A 14384-nucleotide genomic window follows, 5' to 3' on the forward strand; every position below is an offset into this window, starting at 1 on the left:
GCTCACAGCTGCCATGGGATGCTTCAGTGAGTAAGGACAAGGAAAGGATAAAGTCCTTCCCTTCCATATTCATGGAAGAAAAGCCTTTGTAGGACTGCTGAAGACACSCCTGTGTTTCAGTCCCAGAACTGTAGGCTGGAGACAGATTATTCTGGGATAATGGGACCATATTCCAGGCTGCTTGCTCAGTGCCCCATCTTGGCTCGCTGCTGCGGGACAAATGGACCAACTTGTGTTTGGGCTCTGGGGGATCTTTGTGCTCCAGCACGCAGTGCCTAAAGCTTTCTTAAAAATGCAAAGCAGCTCACACRTGCCCTGAGTTATGACAGACCCGAACAACGGCACAATTTGGCACTCGGAGGCATTTACAGCRCTGGTGACGCAACGCCGTGTGCTTAATTGAGGGAGACAACGAAACGTTTGTTTGGTGCTTTGCTGCTTTCAGGGTGGGAGCCTCCCAACAGCACGCTGGGCTCCTGGCAGGGCTCTTTCCTGGTTTTTGGTGGGATGCAGTGGAAGCAGGGCAGTGCCTTTCCAGCACGCTCAGTGGCCACTCTTCACTTGGGGCAGCATTGCAGCAGTGTGAGGAACGGAGCAGTGACAACCTCCAACATGTTCTCTGCTCTGTCCCTGCCTGGACCTGCAGGGGAGGATTTGAGAGAGGCACCAGGAAGAGAGATCTGAGATCTGAGACACGAGTGTTACGAGCCCTGGTGGCAGTAACCTCAGCCCTCTGCCCCAGCTGCGGTCACAAAGCTCAGCTTGTGACTGGCACAGAGCAACAGGGCTCAGCTGAAAGGCCTGGGGACCTGAAACCTGAGTGATTATTACTTATCTTTAAAGACAAGTGTATTTCCAAAAGTACTATCAGTGTTTTATTTTTTTCTCTCTGAAACATGGTTTTGCAAACATTGGGTTTTCCAGATTCCTTCCAGCCTGTTTGATTTTTACCGTTCAAGTGTATGAAAGCAGAGCATTTAGAGGACAGTGATGCATTAACAAAACACAGATTTTGAAAAGAAAAATAAAAGTTTATTTCTTTTTTTTTTTTTTTACTTTTTCCACTTACTGAAGAGACTGAAAATGGGATGTGAACCTGGTACTAGAATTTGCCCTCTTCACATTCTTGAGAAGTTGCATGAACACAGCTCCCTGTTGTTTCCTGAAGCTGTAAACTAAACTCTGCCAAGCAAGGAAATATTGATTATTGAGTTGTGTCTTCTCTCAGTCACAGGGCCAGTTTAGTCAGTAAGAAAAGCAGAAGGAATAGATGAAGGAGGGCAGAGTCTCACAGGTCAGGGAACAGCACAGTTTCAGATTTAGAAGGAGGGTAGAACAGGGAAATGGGAAAGCTTGCAGTTACTGCATCTGCTTTTGGCTGAATCAGTTGACTTGTGTTAGAACTGAACTTCTGTGTATTTCTTAATTTTTTTATGTGGGACTTCCATCTGTACAAATAATCTTGTGAAAGGCTCCTCCATCTCAAGGAATAGCCTTATTCTTTAGGGGTTTGGGATGGCTTTTTTTGGATCAGGTCTTGATTACCAATGGCTGGAGATGGGTTTACTTTATATATATATATGTTTTTATTGCACTAGTTCATTTCATCTGATGTGGTATATTAGTTCTGACAGATTCTGGTCTAAGGTGCTTCACATAAAAATGCAAAGCAATCTAGGGAACGGTTTTTGGAAAATATTGCCTCTATTGAACCGTCCCAGCTGAAGGTCTGAGACATCTGCGAGCCGGGAAACTTTATACCATATGTTTATTTTCATYCTAATGGAGAAACTATCATTTCTGGCCTCTCACATATTTAATCCTTCCAAATYCTGCAGTAATGGGCTGTGGTGAGCTGAGCTGATGAGTTGCACAGGCTAGACATGTTGTGGTATTGCCACTTTTTGGAAGCGTTGCTTTAGGTGTCGTATCTTATTCCATTGTTTCCTYACACCCCAAACTGAAGCTGCATGACTCAGATCACCCCTGCCCATMCATCTTTCCATCAGAGAAGGCACAAATCTTTCACAGATCTTTCCCCTCTGCTTTGCTGCTCAGTCTGAGGTGTTTTCACCTCTTCTGTCTTTCATGGAATCAGTCTTTAGCAGAGGTTACCAGCTGAAAACCAAATTTCATTRAAGTGCAGACAAATTCATGATGCTGTACAAGGGTCAGCATCACTCCAATCACGGCAGCTGATGGAACAGCATCTCCCAGGCTGTTTAGCCATGGCCAGCCACCTTACACTACCAGAACACCAGACCTCTTCCCTCTCCTTCCTGCATCACCCAAAATGCAGCTGACCATGCTCCCTGCTCACTCCAGACAGGCATTTCTTCTTGTGCAATTCACTTTTGGAGCAGCACAAACACCAGAGGAAGTAGTGAAATGTCTCTGTGTCATAAACCTTTGTGCTTTGTCAGTAGTAATTCAGTTTACTGAATTTACTAGTTTTAGCTTTGCCCTTAAGACAAATCTCTGCTTCTTCGTTACTTTTTATTTAAGTTTAGATAAGAAATGTGCCTAATCCTTAGCCATAATTAATGTTTCAGTTTCCAATCAGCATGTCTTGCAACTCTGCTACTTTGATCAAGGCATTGCTTTAGATCTGGAGTTTTATAACCACTTGTGCACTCTAAGTCAGATATTTATCTTCAGTGCTTTTGCAGACAGTCACTAATTTGTGCCAAGGTGCCCYATTGAATTTATTGCATCTTTTATGATTAAAGAATAACTCCTTGGTTGACTAGAAGGACTTGCTCAATCACTAATAAATTTCTTCAATGCCATCTGTTTTATTTAAAGATCATAAAATTTAAGGAAGCAAGAGACACAATTATTCCCTCTGTCAATCAATAGCTTGTAAACCGGCTGATTTACCATCATGCATGACAGATTTAACCAGTATCTGTTTCCTTCAGGCTCCATGGTAAATAAATCCAACAGAAGGACTGGGGGAGCAGACTCAGATATGCACCTTYGCTGAAAGAAAGGAAGCAGCAATTTGGCCCCTCTCCACAGATGAAGTRGCCAACTGGCCAGTTACCACTTTGTGTGAGTCTGAAAAAGCAATGTGCTTCATCAGTTCTGTCTGTCTGAAAGGGTCTGCTCTCTTTTTCCTCTGAGATCATAAACTTTCTTAATTTTTAATGTTTWTTCCAGACACCTTCCATCACATCCCATTTTGTCAAAAACTATTCTCCCTACCACAGGGAATGTACAGCTTCAGWTTTGTTCATGAGTGCACATGACCAAGCCACAGGAGAATATTTTTGTGCAGGCATAACCATGAGTTTTCTCTTCCCTTTTGAGCAGAACAGTATTTCCTCAGTGGTTGTCTGACATATTATTGCTATTTAATAGTTCAGCTGCCCTCCAATTCTTTTGCTTTTTTTCTATAGCACCTTTTTTTCTGGTTTTCCAAATTTCCAYTGGCTTTCCAGCTGATTAAGAGGGTTATCTCCAAAGATAAAGCCAACAGGACACACTAATAGCAGATGATAATCTGGCAAAAACACGTGAACTGCTACCATAGTCACTGTTTTTATGTCCTAAACACCGCTATCGTCATTTATTCTTTATTAGTGCCTACAGGAAAGGAAAACACTGACTCAGGCACCCAGGTTCTGTTCTGCTCTGCCCTGTTTTACTGGAGCAGCTTGTACAGAGCTGCACCATGTCAGCAGCACGAGAGAGCAGGAGAAGGAACACTGCAGGGAAAAAGCCCTTTATCCGAGTCCTGAGCCTCTCACCTTTTYAGTGCAAGGCTTTCCAGTCTCTCAGCTGGAAATAACAATCCCAGGAGGAAAAGCTCGAGGTGTTAGGAAACACAGGGCCATCTTCTGGAAAAATCTGGGTTTAGCTGCAGCAGAATTACACAAGACATCCAAGCCATGGGCCAAGTGCTCCARTCCAAACCTATAATTTAGGATGTGGAGCCGCTGTTTAGGAATCTTAGTCAGCTAAATACAGGAAGGAGAAAGTAGGTACATTCCTGGGCTCAGAGCCTCCTTCACCAGAGCTCGGCACTCACACACAGATTCTTATGCAAGTTTTTAGAAGCCCAGTTGCTTATTTCCATTTGCCTGTTTTCTGGACAAACTGGCAGAAGGGGTTGGCTGAAGATGTTAGGAGCAGAGCATAGAAAGTGTGTGTACTGAAGGCACTGCAGGAAGGCACAGGTTGAGTTTACAAAGCCAGAGGATATGAGCCACAGAAGGGTACATTCTCAGAATTGTTTAACCTTGTAAAAGAGAAGCTGTACTGTACACCTCTTTCTTGGAAAATGCAACCGCCAGCACATCCCTCTCTCTCTCGTACACAGCAAAATCTGGCTTTCATCCCCCGGAAGCGTCRGCAGCCGCCATCCAGGAAGCAAAACCCAGCAAAGAGTTCTCTGCAAAAGCAGGTAGAGCTGGGAATGGGGGCACAGGACACAGATGAGGGCCACRGGCTGCTCTGCAGGGTCAGAATTTTGCTTTGTGCTGTGCAGTGTGCTGCCTTGGAAGGTGGAGGACAGCAAATCTGGGTGTGGAGAGAAGATGGGGGGCTGGTGGCACTCGTGGCCTTGTGTCACACCCTGAATCAGGGTGGGAAAGGGGTGCCTTCCTCCTCTGACTTGATCCTCTSTCAGTGGCCTGAAGCGTGGGGTTCGTCCATACACAGAAATGATATTGCATAACCGCAGATTTAGCATTTCTAGAATTCCTGTGACACTGTTATTGTAGGATTTAGCCAAAGCTGTCTTCAGGAAACCCTTAWTGTTGTAGCTGGCAGAGGGTGCTGGAGTTATTTTTAACACTTGATTGCAGAAKCCTCAGTTTTAGGAACTCTGCAACTTCTCACTTGATGCAAAGGTGAACCTAAAGAGCTGCCATTCTTTTCTGCTGGCAGCTAAAGGATATTRAAGCAAACCTGAGTGCACACCTGGGTCCCACAGCACTGGTGGGATGGACTGGGAAGGTTTCCTGAAGAGCTGCAGGACCCAATAACCCCCTGGCTGGCCCTGGAAAGCRTGGATCTCTCTGTGAGGTGAGTGCTATCAAAATACCCTTCAGACAAGAAATACAATCACAGGGATGCTGAGTGAGGCACGAGTGGGAGATAAAGAGCCAGCTTGAGCAATAAAAGAGAAGAAGAGGCTGCCAGTAGCTCTGGAGCTCYGTTCCCTAGAGTTACAGGGGAGAGGTTTCTGGCGCCAGTTCGAGGACGTGTTTGCAAAGGCAAATGTAAAACTTGGGGAATTCCACCACCTAGTTAGCTGAACCAACAAGAGTTGGCTTTGAAGCYCTGGAGAGGCATTTTCTGCACAGTGCTTTCAAGTTTTGACAAATCTGGCCTCCTGGGTCAACCCAAGAGACAATCCAGATGTTAGCTTCCCACACGAGCTGCAAGAACACGCTCACGCTGTTTTTTTGGAGAACTGCGGGGAATCAGGGACACGTGGGAGTGCACAGCCATATTTAATGCATGGAGTCGGTCAGGGACATGTTAAAAATGGAGCTCTGCCTGGAAAGCTGGGCTCTGAATGTTCTCGCCAAAAAGTGTATCTTTTGGTTGTGGTAATCCCGATTACTCACACGGAGGGGGTTCAGTTTTTCCCCTCGTCGACAATGCCAGTGATTCCCTGTCTCATTGTCTGTAAAACAATCTTTTGTTCAGATAGGATGGCTTTCCCTGTGGCCCTTGAKCAAGTTTAAAAACTATCCAGCATATTTGGGAAGCCGCAGGAAAAATGAAGAACTAAAGAACCAATATTTTGATGTCAGTATTTGGTTCGGTGTTATTGCACTGGTGACATCTAACTTTGTCATTTTTGGAAAATGACAAAGCAGCCTGGAAATGTTTTCAAGCAGAGGTTGAGATGTCAGTGTGGGTTAGCAGTGCTGTGGTTTTCAGAAGAGGGGTTTTTGTTTAAGGCACGCTTGAGGGGTGGTGGACAGGGGAAGAAGTTGTTCTGAGCACAATCTGCTCCTTGGAGCAAACTAAAAAATCCATTTTCCAGGACCAGCAATTTGTGTTGGTGTTGCTCAGAAGTCCTCTCTCTGTTAATGAACTTTGTAGCTAGAAAGTCTTTCATTCACACTCTCTACAAGGCTGGGCCCATCCTCATTAGGAATTTCACCTGTTGACCACCCAATAAATGCAGCTTTTAATCTGCTACACATGATTAGACACTGATTGTGTTCACAATTGGAAACAGAAGCCACTAGCACAGAGTAGAGATCAGTAATACTCTCAATTTGTGTTCTATTAAACTTCAGGTTTCATGGAAAAGCAGAACCGCAGAGATTTCATCAGAGAAGGTACGCGGAGCATTTTGGAAGTTCCACAATGTCTTAGAGCCACGGGTTTTGTGCAAATCAAACTATTAAGAGCAAAGTTTGTGTCGCCAAGAAAGTTGCATGCAAGAATCTTTCCTCTGAGTTCACAGAGTGGTAAGTCATTTTATCAAATCCTACTTTAAAATCCGTCATCACTGATCAAAGCACAGCTCTTGCATGGAAGCTAGGAGTCTTTGAGTCAGCCACTTTTCAGACAGAAAAGCATCTACCTTTTCTAATTACCTGATTTTTCTAATTACATGACTTAGGTTTCCTTTCTTAATGAGATAAAGATGCAATCTTGCATTTATGCAAGCCAAAAATGTTYCATTGTTTAACACAAGATTACAGGGAGCTAGCAGGAGCTGAGGCATCAAGAGGTGRTTGCAGGCAGGGGAGGAAAGGTCAAGGCTAAACATGAAGGAGGCAGTGTTGAAGACAAAGAAATGGAGAAAGACTGCTCCAGTGGCAGAACAGAAAAGTTGTGTGGYTGAGGAGAAAAGGAGAATGCAAAATAAATCAGCTCTGCTTTTCAGAGSTAGTAAACATGCCACTAAACACACAAGGGAATTTTAAAATGTGCCATGCAACATGAAGTATTTAGCAAAAGCCATTGATGAGATCAGAACTTGTTCTGAGACCCTTTTGATTTGGTTTAACCTCCTCCTGTGTGCTCTCACCTCATTGTTAGAAGGAGTTTGAGCTCTTTCCTGTGTGAARCCACTCATTCCCTGGTGTGTTTTCCCTCTCTGTGGCAAACAGCAGGGGTGAATTAGGGCAGAACTAGAGCCCAATCACTGCAATTTCTTGAATCCTCACACGAGCTCCTGCCCAAGAGCCAAGCTGTCTGCTAAAAGCTGATGCCCACCACTGCACTTCCTCGAGGTATCTGGGACCAAAAACCAAGAAATCCTGCCTCTATTCACTCTTGCCAGGAACTGAGGAAAAAGGAATAAAATCTGAGTGATTAATTAATGAAAGCATCACTCAACAGCARGATACCAGCCTCTGAAAGCAAGGCATGCCATCTGCAGTCTGTGCAGGCAGGATCACCTCGGCACCGTCGAGCACGARTCTGACTGAGTCACAACTCGGCAAACGATCTGGCTGCAGATATTTGGTTTCAGGATAAATATTGYTCAGACTGAAGTCTAGGCTGAGAGGTTACTAACAGGCAGCAAGGAGCCCTCCAGGACACACAGTTGTCTTTCTGGGCTGCAGTCATGCATGTCCTTCCCTTCACCCCTGACTCAAGTGGACAAATCTCCACTCGGACGTACGGCTTTAGGATATCCTCAGAGACCGAGGGAACACGAGGTTACCCTCTGAAACATCTCAGAAATCCCAGCCCTGAGAGGCCACATGTTGCTCTGTGTCAGCCAGCCGTGGCTCTGCTGCTCCCTGAGGACAAGAAGGACGAGGTAATTCTGCAGCTTGAAAAGCAAACGAGACAGCCAGTGGTGGTTACCACAAGGGACTGTGAAGAGGAAAAATGTCCTGATACGACCCAATAACTTATAAAAAAAAAATTGTTCTGTTTGAGGAACTTTATAAATTTCTGAAGTTCAGGGCATAAATGAGAGGCTTTGTAACCAAACAGCCCAGCTGACTCTCCCAGCTCTGTTCAAACCAGGTTCCCAATATTTTACCTCTGAAAAAATAAATTTCCATAGCCTACAAGTAGGTTTGAAAAGATCACTTCATTAGAGAGCTAACTTCACACTGAACACTCACTGAGTTCAAACCCATATTCATGTGTGATCATTTACATTAAAAGGACYGAGATATTTTCTTTACMTATTTATTTTAATAGCATGTTGTGGGAAATAAGATAAGGCTGTAAGAAAACTTGGATGTTAGAACAGCTCCTGCTCGTCACTGCATCTCTCATTCACTTTCAAGAAAAAATCCAGAAGCCAAGTTTACCTCAGGAGGAAATTGTTGAGTCTGAGAGAAGGCGAAATTTATTGGTGAGAGATCAAGAAGTGGAAGCCTTTAAGCTCAACACTCTCTGCAGAGATGTCAAGTGTCGCTTCTCCCTGAAACTCTCAATACATGATTGACTTTGTAGCTTTGRGTCAGGCCAGGTGATTTTCTTTACAARTCACCTGAAATCATTGCTGCCTCSAGCCAGTTTCGTTTCAGAAGMCAACGGTGACCAGGAGGAAAATGGRSAGAATTAAATTGTRTKTTAATTCYTYCCTTGCTGCAGCTCAGAGATCCAGATCCCGTCATGGGGCAGATAATTTTTTACCTCTTTTAACTTCACTGTAGCCTGTGGCAGCTCCAAAGGCAGGCAGCCTGCAGCAGGGGTGCAGCCAGTACCGCTAAGAATGATTGGAATCGTTTGTGCATGCACATCCCTGCGCGAGGAACTTTTTGGCATAAATGATCCTATGAGAGCGTTGGAGGCTGCTAGACCTGTACAACGAAAAGTTATTCTGTTCAGCTTCTAGCTTGGGTGTAAAAAGCAATTCAGGATGCCAAAACAGTGTTTTTACTTATCCAAACCAGATTTTTTTTCAACTTGGTCACTCAGAGTGGATCTGGGAGCCCTGGATGAACTTTTCCTCTCCCTGCTTCAAACCAGCAATTTCTTCTTCAACAAAACCCAGACTGTCTGGGCACTCACAAGGGTTACTTTGTGGTAGTTAGAGATTTGGGGAAATGGGTCTCTCTTCCTCCTGGCTGGGTGCCATACCAAGTTCTTCAGCATCCAGGGCTGTGGGGCTGGTGGGCAGCGAGCTTTCTCATGGGGAGGGTGCTCCTTCTGCTCCAGCCTGTGCGTGTTTCTTCTTGCCTCTCTCCAGCTACCACATACCCCATGATCACGTTATTTCCCTGAGCTTTGTGATATGAATTTAATCCCCAGAGGCTGACAGGAGGGCTGAATCTGGTTTCCCACCGCCCATGTGGATTCCCTTAGCAGCAGGCTATTCAAGGAAAGGCAACTGCTACCTCCGAGTGCTTTAATAATTCTTTGATTCCTCAGCTTGTACTGCCAGTGCCCAAAATGAAACGCTTTGCCATTTGTTTTGCCTGAAACCATTCCACAAAACTGCTTCCAATTTATGAATGGATTTGGCTACCTCAGGACCTCATTTTTAGCTAAGTTGCTACTTGCCAAAAGCCYTCACCCGGCGCTATTCTGGAGCGCTTTGCCCAATCTTATGTTTCAGAAGCAGCGCCTGTGTACAGTTGCGGTTGCTACAACCTTCCCTCCAAGCCCTGTCCTCCCTCAGTCAAAACAGGAAGGCAGGAGAGGAGCTGTGGCCAAGGCCCCTTGACCTTCCAGGGAAGCAGAGAGTATTTATGTGGAGCCACCGGACTGATGATCTGAGCGGTGTTGACAGGGATGAGTTATAAAGTGAAGCGGCCATAAGCGCGGTTTTTACGAGGCATAGGATTTCCAGGATTTAGGAGCGTTTTTAGCACCTTTCTCCTCTAAGACTGCCCATCCCCACAGCTCATCTGCTTCCAGATGGGTCCCGGTGCCACTTAATGGGCTGTGCTGGGAGCTCAGAATCCATGCTGGGAGGTGGTGGGAGCCTGGCATGGATTGATTTGGTTCTGCCGTAGCGCAGGGTGATGCCAGCAGCTCATCGAGGGGCCTGTCCTCCTCTGCCACCCTCCCCTGTGGGGCTGCCCTCTCCCTCTCCCCCCTCCACCATCTATTTAATGCCCTGGAGAATTGGGTCAACGGCCTGGGGGCCCTCAGGGAGGGAGAGCTGGACACGGAGCATCTGCCGGAGCCTTGGCAGAGCCGCTCCTGCACACGCGGGGCTTTGCCAGAAGGATCCACCGAGCCAAACAGAGGTAGAATTTGGCCTCAAATTTTAAAGCTGTTTGGAGTGCGTTGGTAGTCCTGATTCACAGTTCCCGCTGTGGTTCCCACCCAAGCCCATGAGGAGAAGGAATATTTGGGGAAGGGAAGAGAGTCAGTGGCTGAGATTTCCAATTTTTCACTCGAGCCTGTCCTTGCTAAGGTAAACAGCCTAATTTTTTATGTAGGCAAGAATCTAATAAAACTCATCCATTTCCTTCYTTGTGTGAAGGAGAATGCAAAACCAACTTAAACACACTGAAGTCTGCCTGCAAAAGAAAATTAAGCTTAATAGTTACACAATTATTGGATTTCTTTMTTTAAAAAACAAGGATTGGAAACAATTGAAGCTGTAAAAAAAATTTATGTGCTTCGCTTGATAAATAACCCAAATTTATGACTAATTCTATGAGCCAGTGAAGACTCCTTTCTTCCTGTTAGCAGATGAGCTGATAGCCAATGCATTCATTGTGCTTTCTTGCTGTGGCAGGAGAGAAAAGCAAAAAGAAACCCCCAACGTTGCACTTTTCAGTCTCAAAGAATTAGCTGAATTGTCATCCTGACTTCTATGCAGTCAAAAGAAAAACTCCCTTACATCTAGGGGCAAAGAGCACTCAACTAAAACGAGTCTGATTATCAAACAGAACTTTTGCACAGTGGTCCAGCTCTGCTCCAGCTGAGTGATGCGCTACACTGAGTCAGTAAATTCATACAGGGGGCTGACTTGCTGTCAAAAGATGCATTTTTCGTTGGGTGTTTCACAACCAGAGAAGCATGACTTATCTCCCAAAGTCGTCTTTGGGAGAACAATTAAGTGATTTAAGATGAGCAAGGCAAGCTGCTGACACATTTCAGTTTTGAAGGCGCTGCTGTTCAGTTTATGCAGACAAAGCCTGAAACGTGAAAGCTGGCCTCCTGCCTTTGTTTTCTTGTAACCGACTGCCGGAGAGGCAGATTTCCCTGCTCCGTGGCTAACTAGATCTGCCTGGTTTGCTTTACCAGCGAGCACATTCCTGCACTTCAGGAAGAACACTCCGGGCTCATTACGAGCTACTGGGCTGATACTGGCACGATACTGAGAAAACAGATTTGTTTTGGACAAGCTGCTCTGACATGGAGGTGCCAGGGTGAACGACCTCTGGGGGAAAAAAAAAAAAAAAAAAAAAAAAAAAAAAAAAAAAAAAAACAAACCGAAAACCAACCAACACAACAAACTAACAAAAAACCTAAAAACCTGCCTCCAAGAACAAGATGAATAATCTGCCAAATGAGCGGCTCTGTATTTTACATCAAAGCACAAAATAACTAGAAATCGCAGGGATCTGACTCATGAGCAGAAATAGAGTGCTGGGGCTGGCTTGAGCCGTCTCTACCACCAGCTGCCTGCCCCCACCGCTGGAGAATGRGTGGCTCAGATGCTGCTTCTTAAGCAATTCAGCCACAAAAGGCTGCAGCTAAGCGTTTTAAGGGGGACATGTCAGCGCTAGTTTATAGCCTCACTGCTCGAGATAAMCCTCGAAACGGTCCCGAGTTGCCACAATGCCTTTTCAGCTGTTGAGGGAGGAGGAAGAGGACGGACACCTCGCCAGGCATCCCGGTGGAAGTTGCACCAGGCTCAAAGCAGCCTGTCCCAGCTGAGCAGCGCTCCGCTGCCACAGCGAGGAGTTGACAGAAATCACCCCCCCCCCCAACCCCCTTATCAGAAAAGCAGCCTTTTTGAATCGGGCATTTTTTAAGCCGTGACCTATTTAAACGTCCTGCCCCATCGCCGGCCAGCAGAGCAGTTCTGCAACAAATCCCGCAGCACGCTGCTGCCGCGGCGTTTCCCCAGCTGCTCTCTGTGACAAGTTCCTCGACTCAAATAGCAGCCCCTAATCCCGGCGTAAAGCTCCAGCCCGGCTCCTCCAGATAAGCGCACATTGTTTCACCTGGTCTTCGGCGAAAATGAGACTGTGGCAAGCGCCTTATCGCTGCTATTTTCTCTACCTCTCCCCAGCTCCTCCTCCCACCCGTAACTTTCGAACGTGTTTATCATGTAGAAAGAGAAAGACAGCTCAGAAAATCAGACTCCTACAAGCGCAGGGGGAAGGAGGAAGGCTGTTTGGATATGTGCAGCCATCCCCGCGGAGGGTACAGTTACACGGCAGCTCTCATTTGGAGTTGCCGTAGCAATGCCTGCCCTGCCTGCATCATCCTGTCCTCCCCACCTTCTGTCAGYAGAAAACAAAGGACGGACACGCGAAAAGCCAAAAGCCACTACCTGGGGCTGACTCGGCTGAAAACCAGCCCTGCCTAAAAATGATTCATTTTGGCTCATTRTGCAAAGGTTCGCTGTATACACCTCGAGCCACGGGAGGGCAAAGGAGGCGCCAGGATTTTGCAGGACGCGGGGGGAGAAGATGCAGATCTGCTGCCCTGTTGATTCTGGGACAGCGGAATTCCTGCAGGGTGGATTCTTATCGGGGTAACAGCGGTGCAGAGAAGCTGCCTCCACAAGGGGAAGGGCATCCAGCTCCCCTCTCAGTTCCATCAGGTTACTCGCCACCCTGGGCTCCCTGCCTGAGCTTTGGCTGATGCCAAAGTATTGGCCCACGGCTCGTCCGGGAAGTGCAGCAAGGTAGGCGCTCTTGTGCTGGCAGCTGCACTTKTCTTAACTTAAAACTACAGCAAAAATCGCGACTCGAGGGTTGGGGACATGATGTACACGTCTGGAAAAAGATGCTGCGAGTTCACTCAGCGCTATTTTGACACTGAATTATGCAATATTCCGCCTTGCTACATCAAAACTCCTGTTAGGGACCTTAATTTTGTTTYACTAACCATTATTCAAAGAACACACTGGCTGAAAATATCTCCAGAAAGTCTAGTGATGTGGGGGACGAYGCCCAGCCTCTGAAGTCATGAATTCCTACTGATTCTCCCCGTGTAAACCAGCATCGTTAAGGGGTGAGATCTGCAGTCCTGGGGTCGTCTTACACCCATTCTGCACCACTCATGCGTTGCCTGCTGCAGTGTTATCGAAAATTCCACACTGTTATTGATGCACCATGGTGCATTCAGTGGTTGGTAATCGGCTTTAATCAAGAGTTTTCTTTAAAAAGGTAATTTTGAATGCCGTGTGATATGTGGARTCACACACACACATATTGCATCGCAACTGATACTATTGCACAAGAAAGGTTCTGGCCACGATGCCTCTTTTTCAACTCTTCAAACAAACAAACAAAAAAAAATGAAAAAAAAAAAAGAGAACTGATGAAAGATCAGGGAGTTTTGGGGAACTTTAAAAGGCACTGGCTACTGAACTGCCTTTGCGCTCCCGGGTGCGCTGCGGGAAGAAGCATCAGGTGTGCTTCCCCAGCCTCCACGCGTGCAGCCGAGCAGCACGGTCAGGCGGGATGCCCGCCCGGCGCAAAACCCAAGGATGCAGAATATTTGAGAGCGGTTTGGCCGCTGGCAAYCAGCTGTGGGAGCCGCAGGAATCARGATGCAGGAATTTGGGTCTTTGTTTCAGGAACATTCCTTGGAAAGTGCCGCGAGACGGTCCGAAATCCCTCCTCTTTTCTCCGCTCGGCGCAGGGGGCAGCCCAGAGGACCCGACGGCACCGTCCCTGCTGGCTCCGGGGGCCGAGGGCTCCCGGCGCTCGCTGGGGGTCCCATCCCTTCCTGACCCTGTCATTGCAAGGCACCGTCCCGACTCCGTGTCCCCCGTGCATCCAGCGGCTCGGGGCGGTGGGCGACAGCGGCAGCTGCAGCGCATCGCAAGCTGGGCGGGATTTTTTCTTATTTCTTCCCACCTTTTCCTCATCTGCGCGCCGCGCACTGCCCGCGCTCCTCACGGGAGCGCCGGCTCTTTAACTTTGCACGGTAAAAGGGGCGAACAGAGGACTAGCCGGGACGGGAGGGAAGGCGGGAGGTGGCCGCGGCTCGGGGGTCTGCAGCCAGAGCGCCCGGCACCTGCCCCCGCCAGCGGCGCGGCGCCCCCGGACTTACTTTCTGGGGGTCGGCGTAGGTGCCGAGCCCCAAGAGCGGGATGCTGTTSCCGTCGCTGAGCGGGATGCGGTGGCTCTCGGCGGTGAGGTTCATCGTGCCGGCAGGTACCGGGGGCTGACTCCGCAGGGGGCGGGAGCCGCCGCTTCGCAGCCAAGCGCGGCCCCTGCGCGCCGGCACCCACCGACGKCCGGACGGACGGAGCGCACCGGCGGCGGCTCCGCGGGGACCGAGCGACGGAACTGCCC

The 14384-nt window shown here is 47.5% G+C and overlaps 1 protein-coding gene and 1 long non-coding RNA gene across 2 annotated transcripts in view; one reads left to right on the forward strand and one right to left on the reverse strand.

Annotated features, from left to right (window-relative positions):
• The window catches only part of AKR1D1 (aldo-keto reductase family 1 member D1), a 33349-nt gene extending 18971 nt beyond the window's left edge, over window positions 1-14378 (reverse strand). Inside the window, exon 1 of the mRNA XM_057374476.1 lies at window positions 14140-14378. Within this exon, the coding sequence (XP_057230459.1) occupies window positions 14140-14232 (93 nt within the window). The 5' untranslated portion in view covers window positions 14233-14378. The remainder of the gene's footprint in view (window positions 1-14139) is intronic.
• Window positions 6290-14384, forward strand: part of LOC130578410 (uncharacterized) — a 12763-nt gene continuing 4668 nt past the window's right edge. The window contains exon 1 of the long non-coding RNA XR_008965885.1: window positions 6290-6437. This is a non-coding gene — a long non-coding RNA (uncharacterized LOC130578410). The remainder of the gene's footprint in view (window positions 6438-14384) is intronic.

This window comes from Malurus melanocephalus, unplaced genomic scaffold (assembly GCF_030028575.1).
Source record: "Malurus melanocephalus ecotype Western Australia unplaced genomic scaffold, MMel_1.1 scaffold_226, whole genome shotgun sequence".
Lineage (NCBI taxonomy): Eukaryota > Metazoa > Chordata > Aves > Passeriformes > Maluridae > Malurus > Malurus melanocephalus.